General features: G+C 33.5%; 1 protein-coding gene across 1 annotated transcript; it reads right to left on the bottom strand.

Moving 5' to 3' along the window:
- Positions 1–1,175: 1,175 nt before the first annotated feature.
- LOC108917624 lies at positions 1,176–2,489 on the bottom strand. The gene is made up of 2 exons (XM_023454796.1): positions 1,244–2,489; positions 1,176–1,186 (listed from the first exon to the last, which is right to left on the bottom strand). Exons 1-2 carry the CDS (start codon positions 2,082–2,084, stop codon positions 1,176–1,178), a joined length of 852 nt encoding a protein of 283 aa, XP_023310564.1. The 5' UTR covers positions 2,085–2,489.
- Between the last annotated feature and the right edge of the window lie 14,817 nt (positions 2,490–17,306).

Genomic DNA, 17,306 nt, shown 5'->3' with positions numbered 1-17,306 from the left:
ATTTGCTTATTTTAGACTTAAATGCTTAATAATTACCACATTTTCTTTTTGTTTGATAATACAAAATAGTTAAGAAAATAAAATGAAAGATAATAATAATAAGTATTGTAAGTTTTTTTCTAATATGTTCATTTGTTCGTAGTATAACACTATTAAACTATGTTTACATATTTTTTAAATTTATCTCCTCATATTGCTTATTTCCTTGTGTCAGCCCATTTAAACTTATTTTGAAAAATTGTTATTCTACTGTAAAACAAAAAGAAAGTGGAGTGATCATTATGCAATTTTACTCAAAAACTTTATAGGGATAACTTTTTTGCAAATGCGTTATTTTAGCTAGGTATATTTCAAATAAAGTCATAGGTGTAGAAGGCTTACTGAAATGCAAAACCATTAGATTGCTTTTTCACATAAAAACTAAATATAAGAACAACAGTATCAAATTTTAAGAACCTATTATTGGGCATTTTTGAAATATTTTTATTCCAAACAACTTCTTTGTGTGGTTTTATTTGAGACATGTTTGCTTAAACTTTAGTTTTCCTGCATACTGAAATGAATTTACTCAGTTGTAAGTGTGCTGGAAGGTAGCTACCTTAGAAAAGAGACACAGACAAGTATTTGTATGTATATCCGTATACCATGTTTCCAATTTCAAATTTCACAATACTGTTTCTTGTTAAACAATAGTACGACATATTAGTCTTAAATTCTAAACAAATGTATTTCACATCTCTTTAATATAAATAATTAAAATATGTAGACAAATACAAGGTAGTATAGCGATAAATGGTAAGATAAAGGGAAAAAGGCGAGGATTAAAATATTAATTGTTATTACATATAGGTACAAAAATTAGTGTTATCTGGAATTCTTGCAAATACTTATTCGTTGGTTTAACAATAATATATTGTAGCTTTGTGCCAAATCTCAAGTGTTTTCAGTAATAACTTAATTTTGAACCAAATATCAGATGAAATAGTAAAAATAAAGATGTTTATTTAATAGAATTTCTTCATCAGATGATCACATTTTGATAAATTTATATATAAAATCAACTTATTCATATTTTTGTTTTGCAATACTTTTATCTTTAACATTTTTAAGATTATTATGAATGAATTTTTCCTGTTTTTCTTATTTACAACACTGATGACATAAGTAAAACATTTCTACCGTATTTCTGAAAAATATAGTAGTTGATAAACCTGGGTATTTTTTGAAAAGGAAAGGTACTTACCGAATTTTGTTTTGCAAACTCTCTTAATGACCTTCTCAATCTTCGCTCTCTTAATTGGTCTAATCATTTTGGGAACGTCTACCGACCAATAGGTATGGGCATTAGATGCGTTGAGGAAGAGAATGTAACTCTTCCCCAACTGGATTTTGTTTCTGACTAGGTTTTTGGACTTGGGAGACTTTTCGTCTTTATCGCAGGGGATTTTCAGCAGGATCCGATCGTTGACCGGAAACTGCTTGGTATTTTTAAAAGTCGTGTTGACTTTGAAAAAACATTCGCATGTGGAACCGCTCTCAGCCTGGGCGAGGACGACGATTTCGGCTCTGAAGGCCTTCCTGGAAATGTCTTCCTCTTGGCTGTGCTGCCATTGATGGCGCTTGTTGTCGGAGGACCGCTGGGAGCGGGTCACGATGGGTCTGGTCGGGAATAGGGGATGGTGGATGTCGGTAGATGGAATCTGGGCAAAGTGTTCGCTGGGATGCGTGGTCGGAGGGAAGCCGGCCGCACGAGGCGGGAAGACCTGGACATCTATGTGGCCTGTGGGCGGCTTCTGCGGGTCGTAACGTCGGTGCGAGTTGTGAGCTTGTGCCCTCAACTGCCTGTGGTGTCTGATCTTGTGACGATACGTTGGAGTAATTGTATCAACACTTGGTGAACTACGAACGTTAAAAATCCTATCGAAAAACTCATCAGAATTTGAAAAACTACTTGAGGTATGGAAATTTCTTTTGCTAATGTCCGTCATGGCTAAATTATCTATGCGGAAACCAGAACAACTTAAAACGGCTAAAATCACTAGAAATATAAAACATACACATTTTTCGTACGATATTCTATACATGTCTAGCGCGAAAATGAGTTCCTCAAGAAGACTTCACGGCCCTGAATCTGCGGAGCAATGATATCTGGTGTCCAGGTGCCGAATCTTTAACTGCTTCACCGTCTGGTGATTCTTCATCTTCCCAGCTAAGGCAGCTGGTCAAAACTCCTTTACGAACAGACATCCCTCACTCACATTATCACCAAGAGCGTTGAGCACTTCATCATATCCTCGAGGAACTGACACTGCGACTCGACCTCACTAGATAGATGGGAATCGCGTCGCGGGGTTTCCGCACCAATATCACTGGCTGCACGGCTACGCAACAGAAGAGACAGACAGATCGGGAGAGTACTAAACCAAGTACTAGCTAGGCACCGTACAGGCCACTCGAACGCCGTTGAGGGCGATGTTGACGGCTGAGAAGTTCAAGCTACACTGAAGCCGACCCCCACCAGACCATCTGCCGGCAGACGCCTGAACCGCGCTGTCGACGGTGACGGCGAGCGATACGGGAGGATCTGAGACCGACGTCCGTCGCTGGTGCAAGGAATCGCGCTATGGACGACGTCTTGGGCACCGGCGTCCGCGCTTTCATTATGTTATTTTGTGTGCTGTCTCGCCGTTTATAACCACTTGGGGCACACGAGCACTCAACCACTCGCCGGCGCGTCGCGCCTAACTTTGTTGCTCGCATATCGCCTTGCTGATTATCTCCGTCGCTTATCGCACCTACCTTCAATTTTTATGTATCACGATAAAGCGAATCATTTCGCGAATACTTGTCGCTGCAAGTAGAAATTGAAACAATCACCGAAGTAAAATCCGGATACGATTTTGATTTTATAATTCATAGAACCAGATTAATGATAATAATACAAATAATAATAATAATAATAATAATTTATTTTCCAATTACATATGGCAAGTACATGTACAGAAATAGAACACTAAAAACTAATTTTAACATTAAAATATTCTGACAGAATAATAATATTTTAGTTCCATTATATATATATATATAATGAAGTTATTCAAATTTAAACTATTACAAAATGCTATTTGAAAAAATTAATATTTTTTGTTAATATAATTAACTTAAACAATTAAAAATGGCAATATTAACATTTTTAAAAATATAGTTGCTCGGCACACATGTTGTTCCAGCGCGTCGTTCAGGTGGGTCACTCCAGTTCCCCAGAACAGCAGGAACTGTTTTTGCGGTTCTCAATAACGTCCTACGCCACTATTTCAGATATTCTGTCACATATATTCATCATTTCCTCATACTCCGCCAATATTTTTTTTTGATTATTTAATTTGTGTTCATATTTTTTAATTTTTCTTAAGAGCCCCAATCTCTTCATCACTTTCGCGACCGCGAAGTTTTTACTTTTTTTGGCGAATTGCTGCACTTCTTGCAAAAACCTTTGCACCTCGGCGGTTTCTTCGTCATCACTTTCTTCTGATTGCGGCGTTGAAACATTTTCGGGTTCGCTGATGTCATCATAATCGGCACTAGTACTTGAAATAAGCCTCCGATCATAATCGGCACTAGTACCTAGTTGGAATAGGCCTCCTTCATAATCGGTACTAGTAGTTGGAATAGGCCTCCGATCATAATCGGCACTAGTAGTTGGAACTGCCCTCGGAACTACCCTATTGCTCCCAATGGGTTTAAGTGATTCGAAATAACCATCTGTTACTTCAAAGCTAGAATCAAACTCCTCGGCTTGAATACTGTGGAAGTCTGAAGTTCCAGCGTCCATCCGTAAATGTTGTAAAAGTTTGAATGATTTTTTCGGCACTGTCTTGGGTGCCCCCATGATGCTGTTTCCAGATATAACTTTAATTTTCATCTTAATATGTTTAATGTTTACGATGTGTTTGAAATAAACTGAGTTTAATACATACCTTATACGAATATATAATAATTTCTCCTCCACAACACATAATTTTTTGAATAGATATAAACCAATTAGAGACTATCTCAATTTTTCTGCTTTGCATGTACTGGCTTTTCAAAAATATGTCACTCTACCCCCGCCCATAAGCCTGGTTTGATCTTATGATTGGCTTAAAGTAGCTCGCCTAGTAAGGGGGGATCCTACAATTTTTCTCTACATTGTGGGAACTGGGTACATCAAATTGTTCTCAGCGTTGCCAATCATTTTTACGCTACGAGCGTTGACTTTCGTATTAGACTATTAATTTGAGAATATGAGACAGATGTACTCAATTTTCTTTTCATTGACTTGCTTTCCTGTTACATATATATCACTTAACCATCTGATCCTATAAGTTCTGAGAAAATTATTATTCCCAGGGAAGTGCTANTAAGAAAACCAGAAAACACTTCACTTTCTAGAGCAACTTCTTTCAACCAAACAAATGTTAATAAGTTTTATAACAACTTGCAGCGAGTTCTGGAGAAACATAAATTTAAGCCTCACATGATATGGAATTTAGACGAAACTGGCTGTCTCACGGTCACAAATCCTCCAAAAGTTTTAGCAACAAGAGGTTCAAAGCAAGTCGGGCAAGTGACCTCAGCCAAGAGAGGCAATTTAGTTACAATGCTTGGATTTATTAATGCATCTGGTGGAACAATCCCTCCATTTTTTATTTTCCCTAGAGTACACTTTAAAGAAATTATGTTGAAAGAAGGACCTACTGGTGCAAAAGGAGTTGCAAATCTTACTAGTTGGATGACGGAGGAAGGATTTCTAGATGCAATGAAGCACTTCATAAAATTTGTAGAGCCAACTGCAGACGACCTATGCTTGACTTTGATGGATAACCATAAAACGCATATTACAGTTGAAGTTGTCATGTTAGCAAGGGAAAATCATATAATTATACTTACATTTCCCCCACATTGTAGTCATCGACTACAATCTTTAGATATTTCTGTATATGGGCCCTTTAAAACCATATATAAAACGACAATGAATTCTTGGATGTTGTCAAACCCAGGAAAAACCATAACTATTTATGAAGTGGCCTCATTTGCTAACGAGGGTTTTCTTCATGCATTCTCGCCAGCAAACATAACAAAGGCATTTTTAGCAACCGGAATACATCCATTCAATAGAAATATCTTTTATGAAGATGATTTCTTGTCTTCATATGTGTCAGATCGGCCGGATCCAAGCACTTTAGAAGGGATCAAACCTATTGCTCAGCCGTCAACGTCCACTGCTACAGCTTCAAACCCACAACCCTCAGAAGGTGATGTACAGCCGTCTACTTCGAAAATTACTATAACTCCCGAACAACTAAGGCCATATCCTAGGCACCTCCAAAGAAAAACAACCAGCGGGGACCTCGTAAGGGAAAAACGACAGTAATCACTGACACACCAGAAAAAGACAAACTTTTATAAGAAAAAGAAGCGGCACTAAAAAAAAGGTCAAATCCAAAAGTATCTACGGCTACAGAAAAACGAATAAAAACCCTAATTAAAGAGTCCTCAAGTTCAGAAGACTCGGAAAATTTGTCCATACACGATTCAAGTGATGACGATTACAGCAGTCTACTGATGAACTTCCTCGAGGTCAATATTTCCGAATTCCAAAATTAAAACCCAAACCAAAGCTAGTGCCGATTATGATTGGAGGCCTATTCCAACTACTAGTACCGATTATGAAGGAGGCCTATTCCAACTAGGGGAGAACCGGGATGAAGTGGACACTTTATTAAAAATAATGAAATTAAAATCTTTTACGCAATGAAATTATTTCAAACTGCATAAGTGGAAAGCTCTATTAATATGCTTCTAAAATTAACTATTAAGAAAATATAGGCAAGCTTATAGTTTGAGTAATATTTAAATTTGGAAAAAGTTGCTTTCGTCCATTTCAAAACATCGATGTATTGAAATTGACAGTGGTGGTTTTGGAAAGGACAGTGGTGGTTTTGAAAATTGCATTCGCATTAAACGATATTAATTACTTCAAATATTTTTATTTAAACAGAAACTGTCTTAGGAACAGTTATTACAAAACAAATTTCGAATACCCTTAATATCACAAGTTTCATGTGTCCATGAAGAGCATATGAAACACTGTAACCAGTCTGTCACGCTACACTTGTATGCTTTCTTGGAACAAACGCATACAGCGTTATTGTCGTCTTTGGTTTGAGTGTTGGGTTCTTTGTAGTAGTTGGAACTGCCCTCGGAACTACCCTATTGCTCCCAATGGGTGTAAGTGTTTCGAAATAACCATCTGTTACTTCAAAGCTAGAATCAAACTCCTCAGCTTGAATATTGTGGAAGTCTGAAGTTCCAGCGTCCATCCGTAAATGTTTTAAAAGTTTGAATGATTTTTTCGGCACTGTCTTGGGTGCCCCCATGGTGCTGTTTCCAGATATCACTTTAATTTTCATCTTAATATGTTTAATGTTTACGATGTGTTTGAAATAAACTGAGTTTATACGAATATATAGCAATTTCTCCTCCACAACACATAATTTTTTGAATAGATATAAACCAATTAGAGACTATCTCGATTTTTCTGCTATGCATGTATTGGCTTTCCAAAAATATGTCGCTCTACCCCCGCCCATAAGCCTGGTTTTATCTTATGATTGGCTTAAAGTAGCTCGCCTAGTAAGGGATCCTACAATTTTTCTCTACATTGTGGGAACTGGGAACATCAAATTGTTCTCAGCGTTGCTAAACATTTTTACGCTCCGAGCGTTGACTTTCTCATTAAACTATTAATTTCAGAATATGAGACAGATGTACTCAATATTCTTTTCATTGACTTGCTTTCCTGTTCCACATATATCACTTAACCATCTGATCCTATAAGTTCTGAGAAAATTATTATTCCCAGGGAAGTGCTATTTCCCCACATGTTGCCTTTCTCACGACACCATTGTATTGTGGATATGTTACTTTGAATAATCTTCCAGTATTTTTTTAAATTAACACCACCTATACAACTACTACACTAAGCAACAATACAAATTCACTTCAGTACTTACTTGCAAAATAATCGGTATTCGAAAATGTGTAGAATTAACAAAAGAGCCTTAAAAAGTGACTTTGAAACTAAAGCTAAAACAGAAAATAATGTACCAGCCTGGGATGCTGATTGGAGACAAAAATTTCTAGAGGAAGAAGAAATTAGACTTATTAACCTATTAAAAGAAAAACGAAAATATTGGAATAATGGACAATTTTGGGAGGAAAAAAAGTTCCAGTAGAAAATAATTGTCCTTCAGATGAGACGTGGGATGAAATGTGCTGTGAAACCTATAACCCGTTATTAACTATTTTGAATAAACTAGTAATTCGGACGCCACCAATTCGTAAATCAAAATTGGAAAAAAGAAAATTTCGAGACGCAGAAAGAAACAGATTATATCTATTAGAAGAAAAACGCAAAAATATGAGACCAGAAAATAAATCCTTAAAAGATGAATCGTTGGACTAATTTGAAATTGAAAGTTATACAATTATTACCAAATACGGTCCAGATAAACTGTTTATGTTTGTTTATATATTTTGTTATCTAAACACCTTTTATGCATGAGACTATGTCATGTCTAAACTTCGTATTACTAATTCAAATTTGTAAATGATGAGATCCTTTAAATAGCCAGATCGGATCCCTCATCGTCAGTGTAAGAATTAAGCTTGTAGCTGTAACTGATAGTATTTAATAGTGTTTCCAACAAATAAATGTGTTAAGAATCTACTCAACGAATTGCATACTTAACTGGCGCAGTCGGTAGGATAGTGCACGGTATTAGAAGACACCATTGAGAAGTAAGAAATTGTCCAGTGGAACCAATTCCAAATACCGGTGACTTTCAAGTCTTAGGCACTATCGACAACACTTTGGAGAGACCGAAGATATCCAGCTATTCCCTGCTTAGGAAACCAAACTGATTGGTAAGTCTGTGAGTCTTCCCATGTCTTCTTCATCTTATTCCTATAATTAATACCTATTCAAGTTCTGTAGAACTTTTCTTTACTCCTAGAAAATTTGACTGAATATAAATTTCTATTTAGACTTAGTTTATTTTAATGCAAGATTTGCTCGAAAGTAAAAGAGAAATAGAAACAATGGCAAATCCAAATTATCAAATGTTAAAAATGTACATTGATGCTATCCCAAGTTTTGATGGGACTCCATCATTACTAAATGATTTTATAGAGGCATGCGATGGCCTAATAACTAGTTATTCTAATAATAATAATGAGGAACAAAATAGATTTCTCTTGCGAACCATAAAGAATAAGCTTCATGGTCAAGCACAAATAAATATATCAACAAGATTAGAAGTGGAATCTTGGCTAGACGTTAAGCGAATTTTGACTCAAACATTCGGTGACCCTCGCGATATAGAAACGCTACAACAGGATTTAATTCATTTAAATTATAATCCAAAACAAGAAACTTTAACAGATTTTAGCAACAAAATATTACAGTCAGTCACTTTTAATGTCTAAATTGAAACAATCAGATGAGAATGTGGAAGTAAAAAGAGCCTTAAGCAAGGTATTCCAAAAAATTAGTTTAGATACATACGTTAGAAATCTACCATTTAATTTCCAACAAATGGTTAGAACTAATGAAATAGGAAACTTAGAGGACGCAGTAATATTCGTTTCTAAGGAGGAACAATTTCAAAAATACAAATGATCTGTTGAGACAAGACCTAATACCAGTAAAAATCATAATAACCAACATTTACAACCTCAGAGAAATAATTATTCACCACAAAATAATTACCAATTCCAAAAGTTCCAATTCCCCAATAGACAACCTTTTCAAAATCATAATCAACCTTTTCAAAATCATAAACAACCTTTTCAAACCCATAGACAACCATTTCAAAATCACCAAAGACAATATTGGCCAAACCAACCAATTCCCATTCAACCTCAACCTATAAGACAAAACTTCCCAACTAACAGACAAGTCTTTGGACAACAAAAGTCGACAATATCAAAAAATATTCCTCAAAATAAAAATTGTAGTCCTACACCAATGTCCGGCGTTTCAACTATTAATTCAAACCAATTTAGAAATCGCCCAGAATTTAATAAAAATGAGGCAGACATAACTCCACCGGGATGGTCTTATAATAACGTACGTGATCAAGTTTCAATACTTGCGGACGAAGGACATTTAACAGATGAACAATTAAATGAATTATATATTCCCCCTATTAATTATACCGAAGATGAAGGTGATGAAAGCGAATTTTTCAACCAAGAATACGATGATGACAATGAAGACTGGGACGCAGAATTAGATCAAAGTTTTCAAAACGGTTATTTAAATCACAACCCCACTTAATACCCCAAGTATAATTAAACACAAACCTTATTCATAGTTCACTTCCATAAATCCAATTAATAAACCCTCCCATTAAAATTACTTTTAGACACAGGTATCTCGAAAACCATTTTAAAACCCAACATAATAAAAAAATACTTTCCCAATAATATCAAAGTAAATCCCATACAAATCAAAACAGGATCAGGACAAGTTACAGTTAAACATCAAGCTTGTATCCCTTCTTTCCCCAATTCAATTCCAATAGGAACTTTGACATTATTCTTTTTGATTTTCATGAATTCTTTGATGGCGCTTTAGGCATTGAAGACATCAAAAAATTACAGATCGAAATTTCATTTAAGAACATTGTTATTTACAATTATTATTTTTCACTACCCATTCATTATCGACATCCAATAGCCCACTCAAAAAAACAAACGATAAATTTAACACCTAACCAAATTACAATGATAACTCTACCAATTGACCTAAGCGATAATACGGAATTATTAATTAATGAATTAAAAACAAATAAATATTATCTTCCTAATACAATAACTAAAGTAAACAACGGAAAGATATGCTTCGAAATTCATGATTATGATACACAACAGCATGAACTTGGCCCCACTCAATTACAATTCACACCATTATCGAATTACGAAACATACGATTACACACTTGTTGACGAAACCTCGAGTAATAACATCAATTTAAAAACCTTATTATGAACAGATCATTTAAACAAAGAGGAAAAACAAAAATTAGTACAATTGTGCAATAAATGTTCAGAAGTCTTTAAGAAACCTAATGAAGATTTAAGTTTTAGCAACACAGTAAAACATGAAATCGTAACAAAAGATGATTCTGCAATATACACAAAAAGTTATCGTTACCCTTATGTTCATAAAGAGGAGGTAAACAAACAAATATATGAAATGCTAAAGAACAAAATAATAAGACCTTCACAGAGCCCTTGATCTTCACCCATTTGGATAGTTCCCAAAAAACTAGACGCTAGTGGTAAACGAAAATGGAAATTAGTTATAGACTATAGGAAACTCAATGAAAAAACCATTGACGACAAATATATCTACCTAACATCACTGAAATTTTAGATAGATTAGGTCGCTGTTCTTACTTTTCCACAATAGATTTAGCGTCAGGCTTTCACCAAATTGAAATGCATCCAACTTCTGTAGAAAAACAGCTTTTTCAATAGACAATGGCCATTGCGAATTCATTCGTATGCCATTTGGGTTAAAAAATGCTTCTGCTACATTTCAAAGATGTATGGACAATGTCTTGAAAGATCTACAGAATAAAATTTGCATGGTATACATGGATGATGTAATAGTTTTTTCAAACGGATTACAAGAACACTTACAAAACCTCGAACTAGTATTTAAAACCTTTGCAAATCATAATTTAAAAATTCAATTGGATAAATCATAATTTTTACAAATAGAAGTTGCATTTTTAGGACACATTATAACACCAAAAGGTATAAAACCTAATCCCGACAAAATCAAAGCAATCGAAAACTTCCCTATTCCTAAAACAACCAAAGAAATAAAATCATTCTTAGGACTATTAGGTTATTACCGAAAGTTTATCGAAAACTTTGCCAAAATTACTAAACCTTTGACAAAATGTCTTAAGAAAACTGAGAAAATTGAATTCACTAAAGAATATTGCGATTGTTTCCAACTTTGCAAATCACTATTAACCAACGACCCCATATTAACCTTTCCAGATTTTTCAAAACCATTTGAAGTCACTACAGACGCTTCAAATTTTGCAATTGGCGCAGTTCTTTCCTAAAACAATAAACCGATAAGTTACGCTTCACGTACCTTAAACCCCGCGGAAATCCATTATTCAACAATTGAATAAAGAATTATTATCAGTCGTTTGGGCTTGTAAGACTTTTAGACCATATATATACGGAACAAAATTTACCATTTATACAGATCATAAACCACTACAATGGTTATTCTCTTTGAAGGAACCAAATTCAAAATTAGTCAGATGGAGACTTAAACTCGAAGAATACGACTATACGATAAAATACAAAAAAAGGCACACAAAATAAAGTAGCGGATGCTCTAAGTAGAATAAAAATGGAATGTAATATAAATGAAAATGATAACTTCAGTACTCAGGTACAATGTGACGACGATCTTGATACTCTATTTGAAAATATATTAAATGAACACACTAACTGAAATAACAAATGAAGAATTAGATATGTTAATACCACCAAACAATCCTCCAGATAATCAAACCGTTCATACCAGCCAAGAAGAACCAATGTTTTCAATCCCTTACACAGAAAATCCCCTAAATCAGTATAAAACACAATTAGTAATAACCGAATCCAATACTACGCCAAGCGAAAATCCAAATTCCAAAATTGATTCCAAATTCATATTCAATAAATTCCGTCATCATGTAACTCTCAGAGCTAATTTAAGTGATGAAGAAACATTTCGATTTTTGAAACCGATAATTAACCTTGATAATAATACTTGTTTTAAATTTTCAACACCAGCAATAGAAATAAAAATTACGAGAGTCCTACGAACTTCTTTAAAACACCATCGTAATACAAAATTGTTGATATCTAATAAAATTCTAGATGATATAATTAATGAACCAGAGCAACAGCAAATAATAAAATACCATCATCAAGGAAGAACATGCCATAGAGGAATAAAAGAAACAGTTAAATCTATTAATAAAAATTATTATTGGCCCAACATTCAATCAGATGTTACTAATTATATAAACACTTGCCAAATATGTCTTTTATCTAGATATGACGGAAACCCTCAAAAGGTAAAATTACAAATTTCAAATACGCCTTCTGCCCCTTTTGAACAAATTCACGTAGATACATTTATTATCGATAAACATCATTTCTTGACAATTTTCGATCCTTTCTCAAAATTTGGACAAGCATATTACCTAGAATCAAAAAACAGTTTAAACATCATGGAATCATTATTACAATTTATATCACACATGGGCATACCTCATAGGATTACAGCCGACAATGGAAGAGAATTTAACAACCAAATTATAAAAGACTTTTGCCTTTAACATAAGATTGACTTGCACTTTACAACTCCATACCATTCAAATTCAAACTCTCCAGTCGAACGATTTCATTCCAGTATCATAGATTCCATACGTTGCCTTAAACAAGAACACCAGAAACCAATTAAATATTTAATGACATTAGCAGTTCTATTATATAACAACTCAATCCATTCAATCATAAAAATGACTCAATTCGAAGTCATACACGGATCAAAGATTAATCCTTTTGATTTTTCACCTCAATTAATAGTAAATCAATACACTAATCAACATAAAGAAAATTTACAAACTTTACATGAACAAATTAAAAATAGGATTGAAACTAATAAAAATAAAACTATTGAGAGACGCAATCAACAACTTGTAGACCCAGAAACAGTTCACAATGACCAAACTATTTTCATTCGTACGGAGCCACGTAGACCAAAAGACTATCCTAGATTTAAAGAAACTACGATATTAGGAGATAACGACAATAAAATACTAACAGAAGCCGGAATTGTTCATAAAAATAAAGTCAGAAAAATCCGAAAAATTATAGAAAAACCTTTTTTACAGGACAATGAACCCCAACCTATTGATACTCCACCTGATGACATTAACAATCATCCTCGCCGAAGATATAACCTTCGATCCGGTAGATAGTACTGCTCTATTCCAAAAACTCGGAAAAACAACACATATTGTTGATCGCTATTCACAAATTAGACCTCCACCCATTATACGAAGCTATTGACAAAATACGATTACTAATAGACCAGAATAATTTACGAAACAGCTCACAAGGTATTTCAGAATCTCTAAATCATCAAGAAGAAAACTTAAAGGTAATACTTTACCAAGAATTTAGAAAGTTCAGACCAATCAAAAGAAATAAAAGAGGACTCTTTAATATTATCGGAGAGATTAATAAACAATTATTTGGTGTTGCAACAAAAAAAGACATCGAACAATTTGATTCAAAATTTGAAACTTTGTTAAGTAACGAAAAAAGGATAGCAACTGAAGTCAATTCACGCACCTCATTATTAACTTCATTTATGAACAAAACAACAGCATTAATAAGTCAAATCAATTCTAACAATTAGAAGACAACCTAAAATATTTTTCGAACTTTGTAAACATTAATTATCAGAGACAAATAACTATCAATCAATTAGAAATAATATTATATTACGTACAGCAAATCGAATTAACGATAACCTTTCTTCAAAGAAATCAGATTAGCTTCTTTTTGCTAAGTCCAAGAGAAATAGAGATGACATGATCACACACTTAAGGACTCTATATCCTCAAAGTGAGATTCCCCGTTTCAGGAATGTACAATCTTATTACAGTTACTTTAATTTATATTTTAACGACTTTTGTTACTACATCTCAATACAGGTCCCTGTATTATCTAAACAAACAGAACTTGAATTGTATTATGTCACACCTATTTCTCTCCTAAATGTTACCCTTCTTGAATATCCTAAATACCTTATCATTGACTCACATGACAAATATCAATGGTTAAATGATCAACCAAATAGCATCGAGGAAATCAACTACTCTTCAGATGTGAAATTTGAAACCAGTCCAGATTGCCTAGTCGACATATTTCGAAGAAGGAAATATCCCAGAAACTGCAAAATCACACAAGTTCATTATGCAACACCTTATGTACTTCAATTAAAATCATCAGACATAGTAGCCAACACTAAAATCATCATGATTCAAGGATGTCAATTCTCAATAAATGATAAAGTCTACGAATATGAAGACCCTATCATTACTAGTACATTATTTATACCAAGCATAAACATAACTTCTTTTCCAATGGCCCCGTTAAGAAATGTCCCATTGAATGACCTCTACCAAAAGGAAAATCTCTTCAAAAACGTTTACGTAGAAGATTTCAAAGAAATACCCTGGCATATTAATTATTCCGACACATCCGACAGCTTTAAAAATTTCCCATGGAAAACTGTGCTATGCCATAAGGGATATTTAACTAAATGCAGTGCAAAGTGAATTTAGTGGTCTGTTAAATGATATATCTCCGGCTACGGATCCTATTTTTAGAATATCATATGAATGTTATATTAATGTAATACCGTGTGTTCAAAACCATTGTTACGTTTTCCGCTGTTCTGTTTNAAGTGAATTTAGTGGTCTGTTAAATGATATATCTCCGGCTACGGATCCTATTTTTAGAATATCATATGAATGTTATATTAATGTAATACCGTGTGTTCAAAACCATTGTTACGTTTTCCGCTGTTCTGTTTAGATATTAATCACGTTTTTTGTCCCTCCCATAATTTCAATTCTTAGAAATGTTTAATTTTTAGAAATGATGGCACCGGATGTGGCTATTTTTTGATTTGATGTAATATTCTATTTTTAAAAATGATGTCATGCCAGATGTGCATTCTATTAATCGATATGATATAACATTCTATTTTTAGAAATGATACCTGTAGCTATTTTTATATGATGTAATGTTTTATTTTTAAAAATGATGTCACGCCAGATGTGCATTCTGTTAATAGATATGATGTAATATTCTATTTTTAGAAAGATGCCTGTAGCTATTTTTAGATATGATGTAATGTTCTGTTTTTAAAAATGATGTCATGTCGGATGTACTGGTCATCGATCTTGTGGTTGATGACCTGAACACTGAACTGCACATGCGCATTGTGTTTGCTCTCTCATATCTCTACTACTATCAACACCCAAATGACGAAACTTCCAATATTGTCAATACTGATGATAGCTATGAAACAGCTAATAGGGTAGATCTACAAGCTTCTAGCAGCTCACCAGTTCTGGTAATATGATTTTAAATACGAAAAATAAAAATTATTTGAATAAAAATAATGTTTCTTTTTTAGGAATCCAGCGACAGTATCATAAATAAAGCCGCCAAGTAAAAAGAAAAAACTGGCTAAACGGTTTCATAGATTTAAAACTGCTTGGCTGGAAATCGAAAATTTTAAAAACTGGCTTATCAAGTCTGATAAGATAAGAACAAAAAACATTAAATTTAAACTAGTGTTAAAGCTCTCACTTATTTGTTCATACTTCCCTACAAATTCCATCATGCATTTACCTTAAATTTTTTTTCTGATACCGCAAATAAAGTATTAACTAGATTTTTTGATATGATAGAAGTGGCCTCTGGAAAGGCAGATGATTTATATCAATGTTTAAAATCTAACCTGGACAAAAAAATATTCCAATAAATAATTTAATTGGATTTGCTAGTGACAACTAATGTAATGGTAGGAAAACATACCTCCGTATTTTCTCATTTGAGAACAGAGCTACCTGAAATTGCACTTGTCAGATGCTCCTGCCATATGATTCATCTGTGTTCTAGCAAGGCCTGTCTGGAATTGCCTCGACGGGTAGAGTACGTCTTGTGCAATACAGGACACTTTAGAGGCAGTTTTTCCAGACAGGAGAAATTTAAAGAATTTCAAACATTTTTTAGAACAGAAATTCACAAAATACTTTTGCCTAGTCAAACTAGATGGTTGTCTTTAGAACAGTGCTGCTGCTGCACAAGAGTTCTTAAACAGTATGACCCACTTATACATAGAATATTTCAGGCGGGTATGCTTTGAAGATCCCTCCATCACTAATGACCAAATTCTATGTTTCAGTAGGAAAGTCCTTTACTACATAAACGTAAACCAGAGGTGACTAAATTATTAAAAACCTTATGTAGTAATTTTATTGACATTCAGATTATTAGGAATCTTATTAATGACAATATTTTAAATTTTGAACACAAAAACCAGCTCATGGATCTGTGCAAGAGTTAAAAAAAAAGAAAGCAATTCTGACTCCAATGCAATGAGCATTTTTTCTACATCATGTCTAAAATTTTATATAAAACTAATAACTGAACTTTTTTTTGACATTATTGCTATTTTGGAACCGCACTTTGCACAGAAATTTGAACAAAAGTCGTTGAGTGATGTTTTAAAACAACTTTCATAATTAAGAATAAAATTAAAAAATTTTTAATCAATAAATGTTATTATAACGTTCAACAGTTTTTATTGTAAGAAAATGTTAATGTCTCATAATGGTTATTTTCAAGTATGTGTTTTTCTAAACTGACGAGCTTATAATATCCAGAGTATTGTTGCATACAAACCTGTATATTCTTATAATATTCAGTGTATTGTTATATCCAAACCTGTACGTTCTATAGCATAATAATAATAATTATTATTAAGACAATTTGTGGACTATCAACAATTGATGAGTGGAGGGATCTTGCTTTATTAGACCATCAACTTAGGTCTGAATGCTAATTTGCCAGCAGAGGAATATTGGGTAAAAGTATTTAATTTATAATAAAAATGCAGTTAATAACATAATTTTTAAAAATTAATATTAATTAATTATAGTAATCAGTCTCTTGCTATTAAGAAAGACTTTTTAGTAACCTAAATTGTTCAGTATTGGTTAGGTTAGTGATTTCATATAATTAATTTTAACCTTAGTTTAGTAAATAATTGCATTCAAAATAACCCGCTTTTCTGTTTGTTTTTGTTACTGTTACACTTGTTGTTTGCGAGTCTCGCACGACGGTTTTTGCATGTGTTTACAGATAGTCTCTTCTTAGGGAAAAACACCATGTCACCTAAGTTTATGATCTTATTCTTTTAAATATGCATTCTAGTACAGTTTTGTGTCAAAATATTGATGGTTTTTTATAGCTAAAACTTTTATTTTTTAGTAAATAGGCTGTGGTTCCATTTGGGATCACTAGGCTACACATACTAATCAATTTTCTTATTTTAGGAAAGAAATATTTGGATTTAGCTAACATGAG

The sequence above is a fragment of the Anoplophora glabripennis genome, unplaced genomic scaffold (genome assembly GCF_000390285.2).
Source record: "Anoplophora glabripennis isolate ALB-LARVAE unplaced genomic scaffold, Agla_2.0 scaffold371, whole genome shotgun sequence".
Lineage (NCBI taxonomy): Eukaryota > Metazoa > Arthropoda > Insecta > Coleoptera > Cerambycidae > Anoplophora > Anoplophora glabripennis.
This window is presented reverse-complemented; position numbering and strand designations above follow the sequence as displayed.

Coding starts and splice junctions, on each gene's coding strand:
- LOC108917624 (XM_023454796.1), bottom strand. CDS start 2,084: ATGTATAGAATATCGTACGAAAAATGTGTATGTTTTATATTTCTAGTG.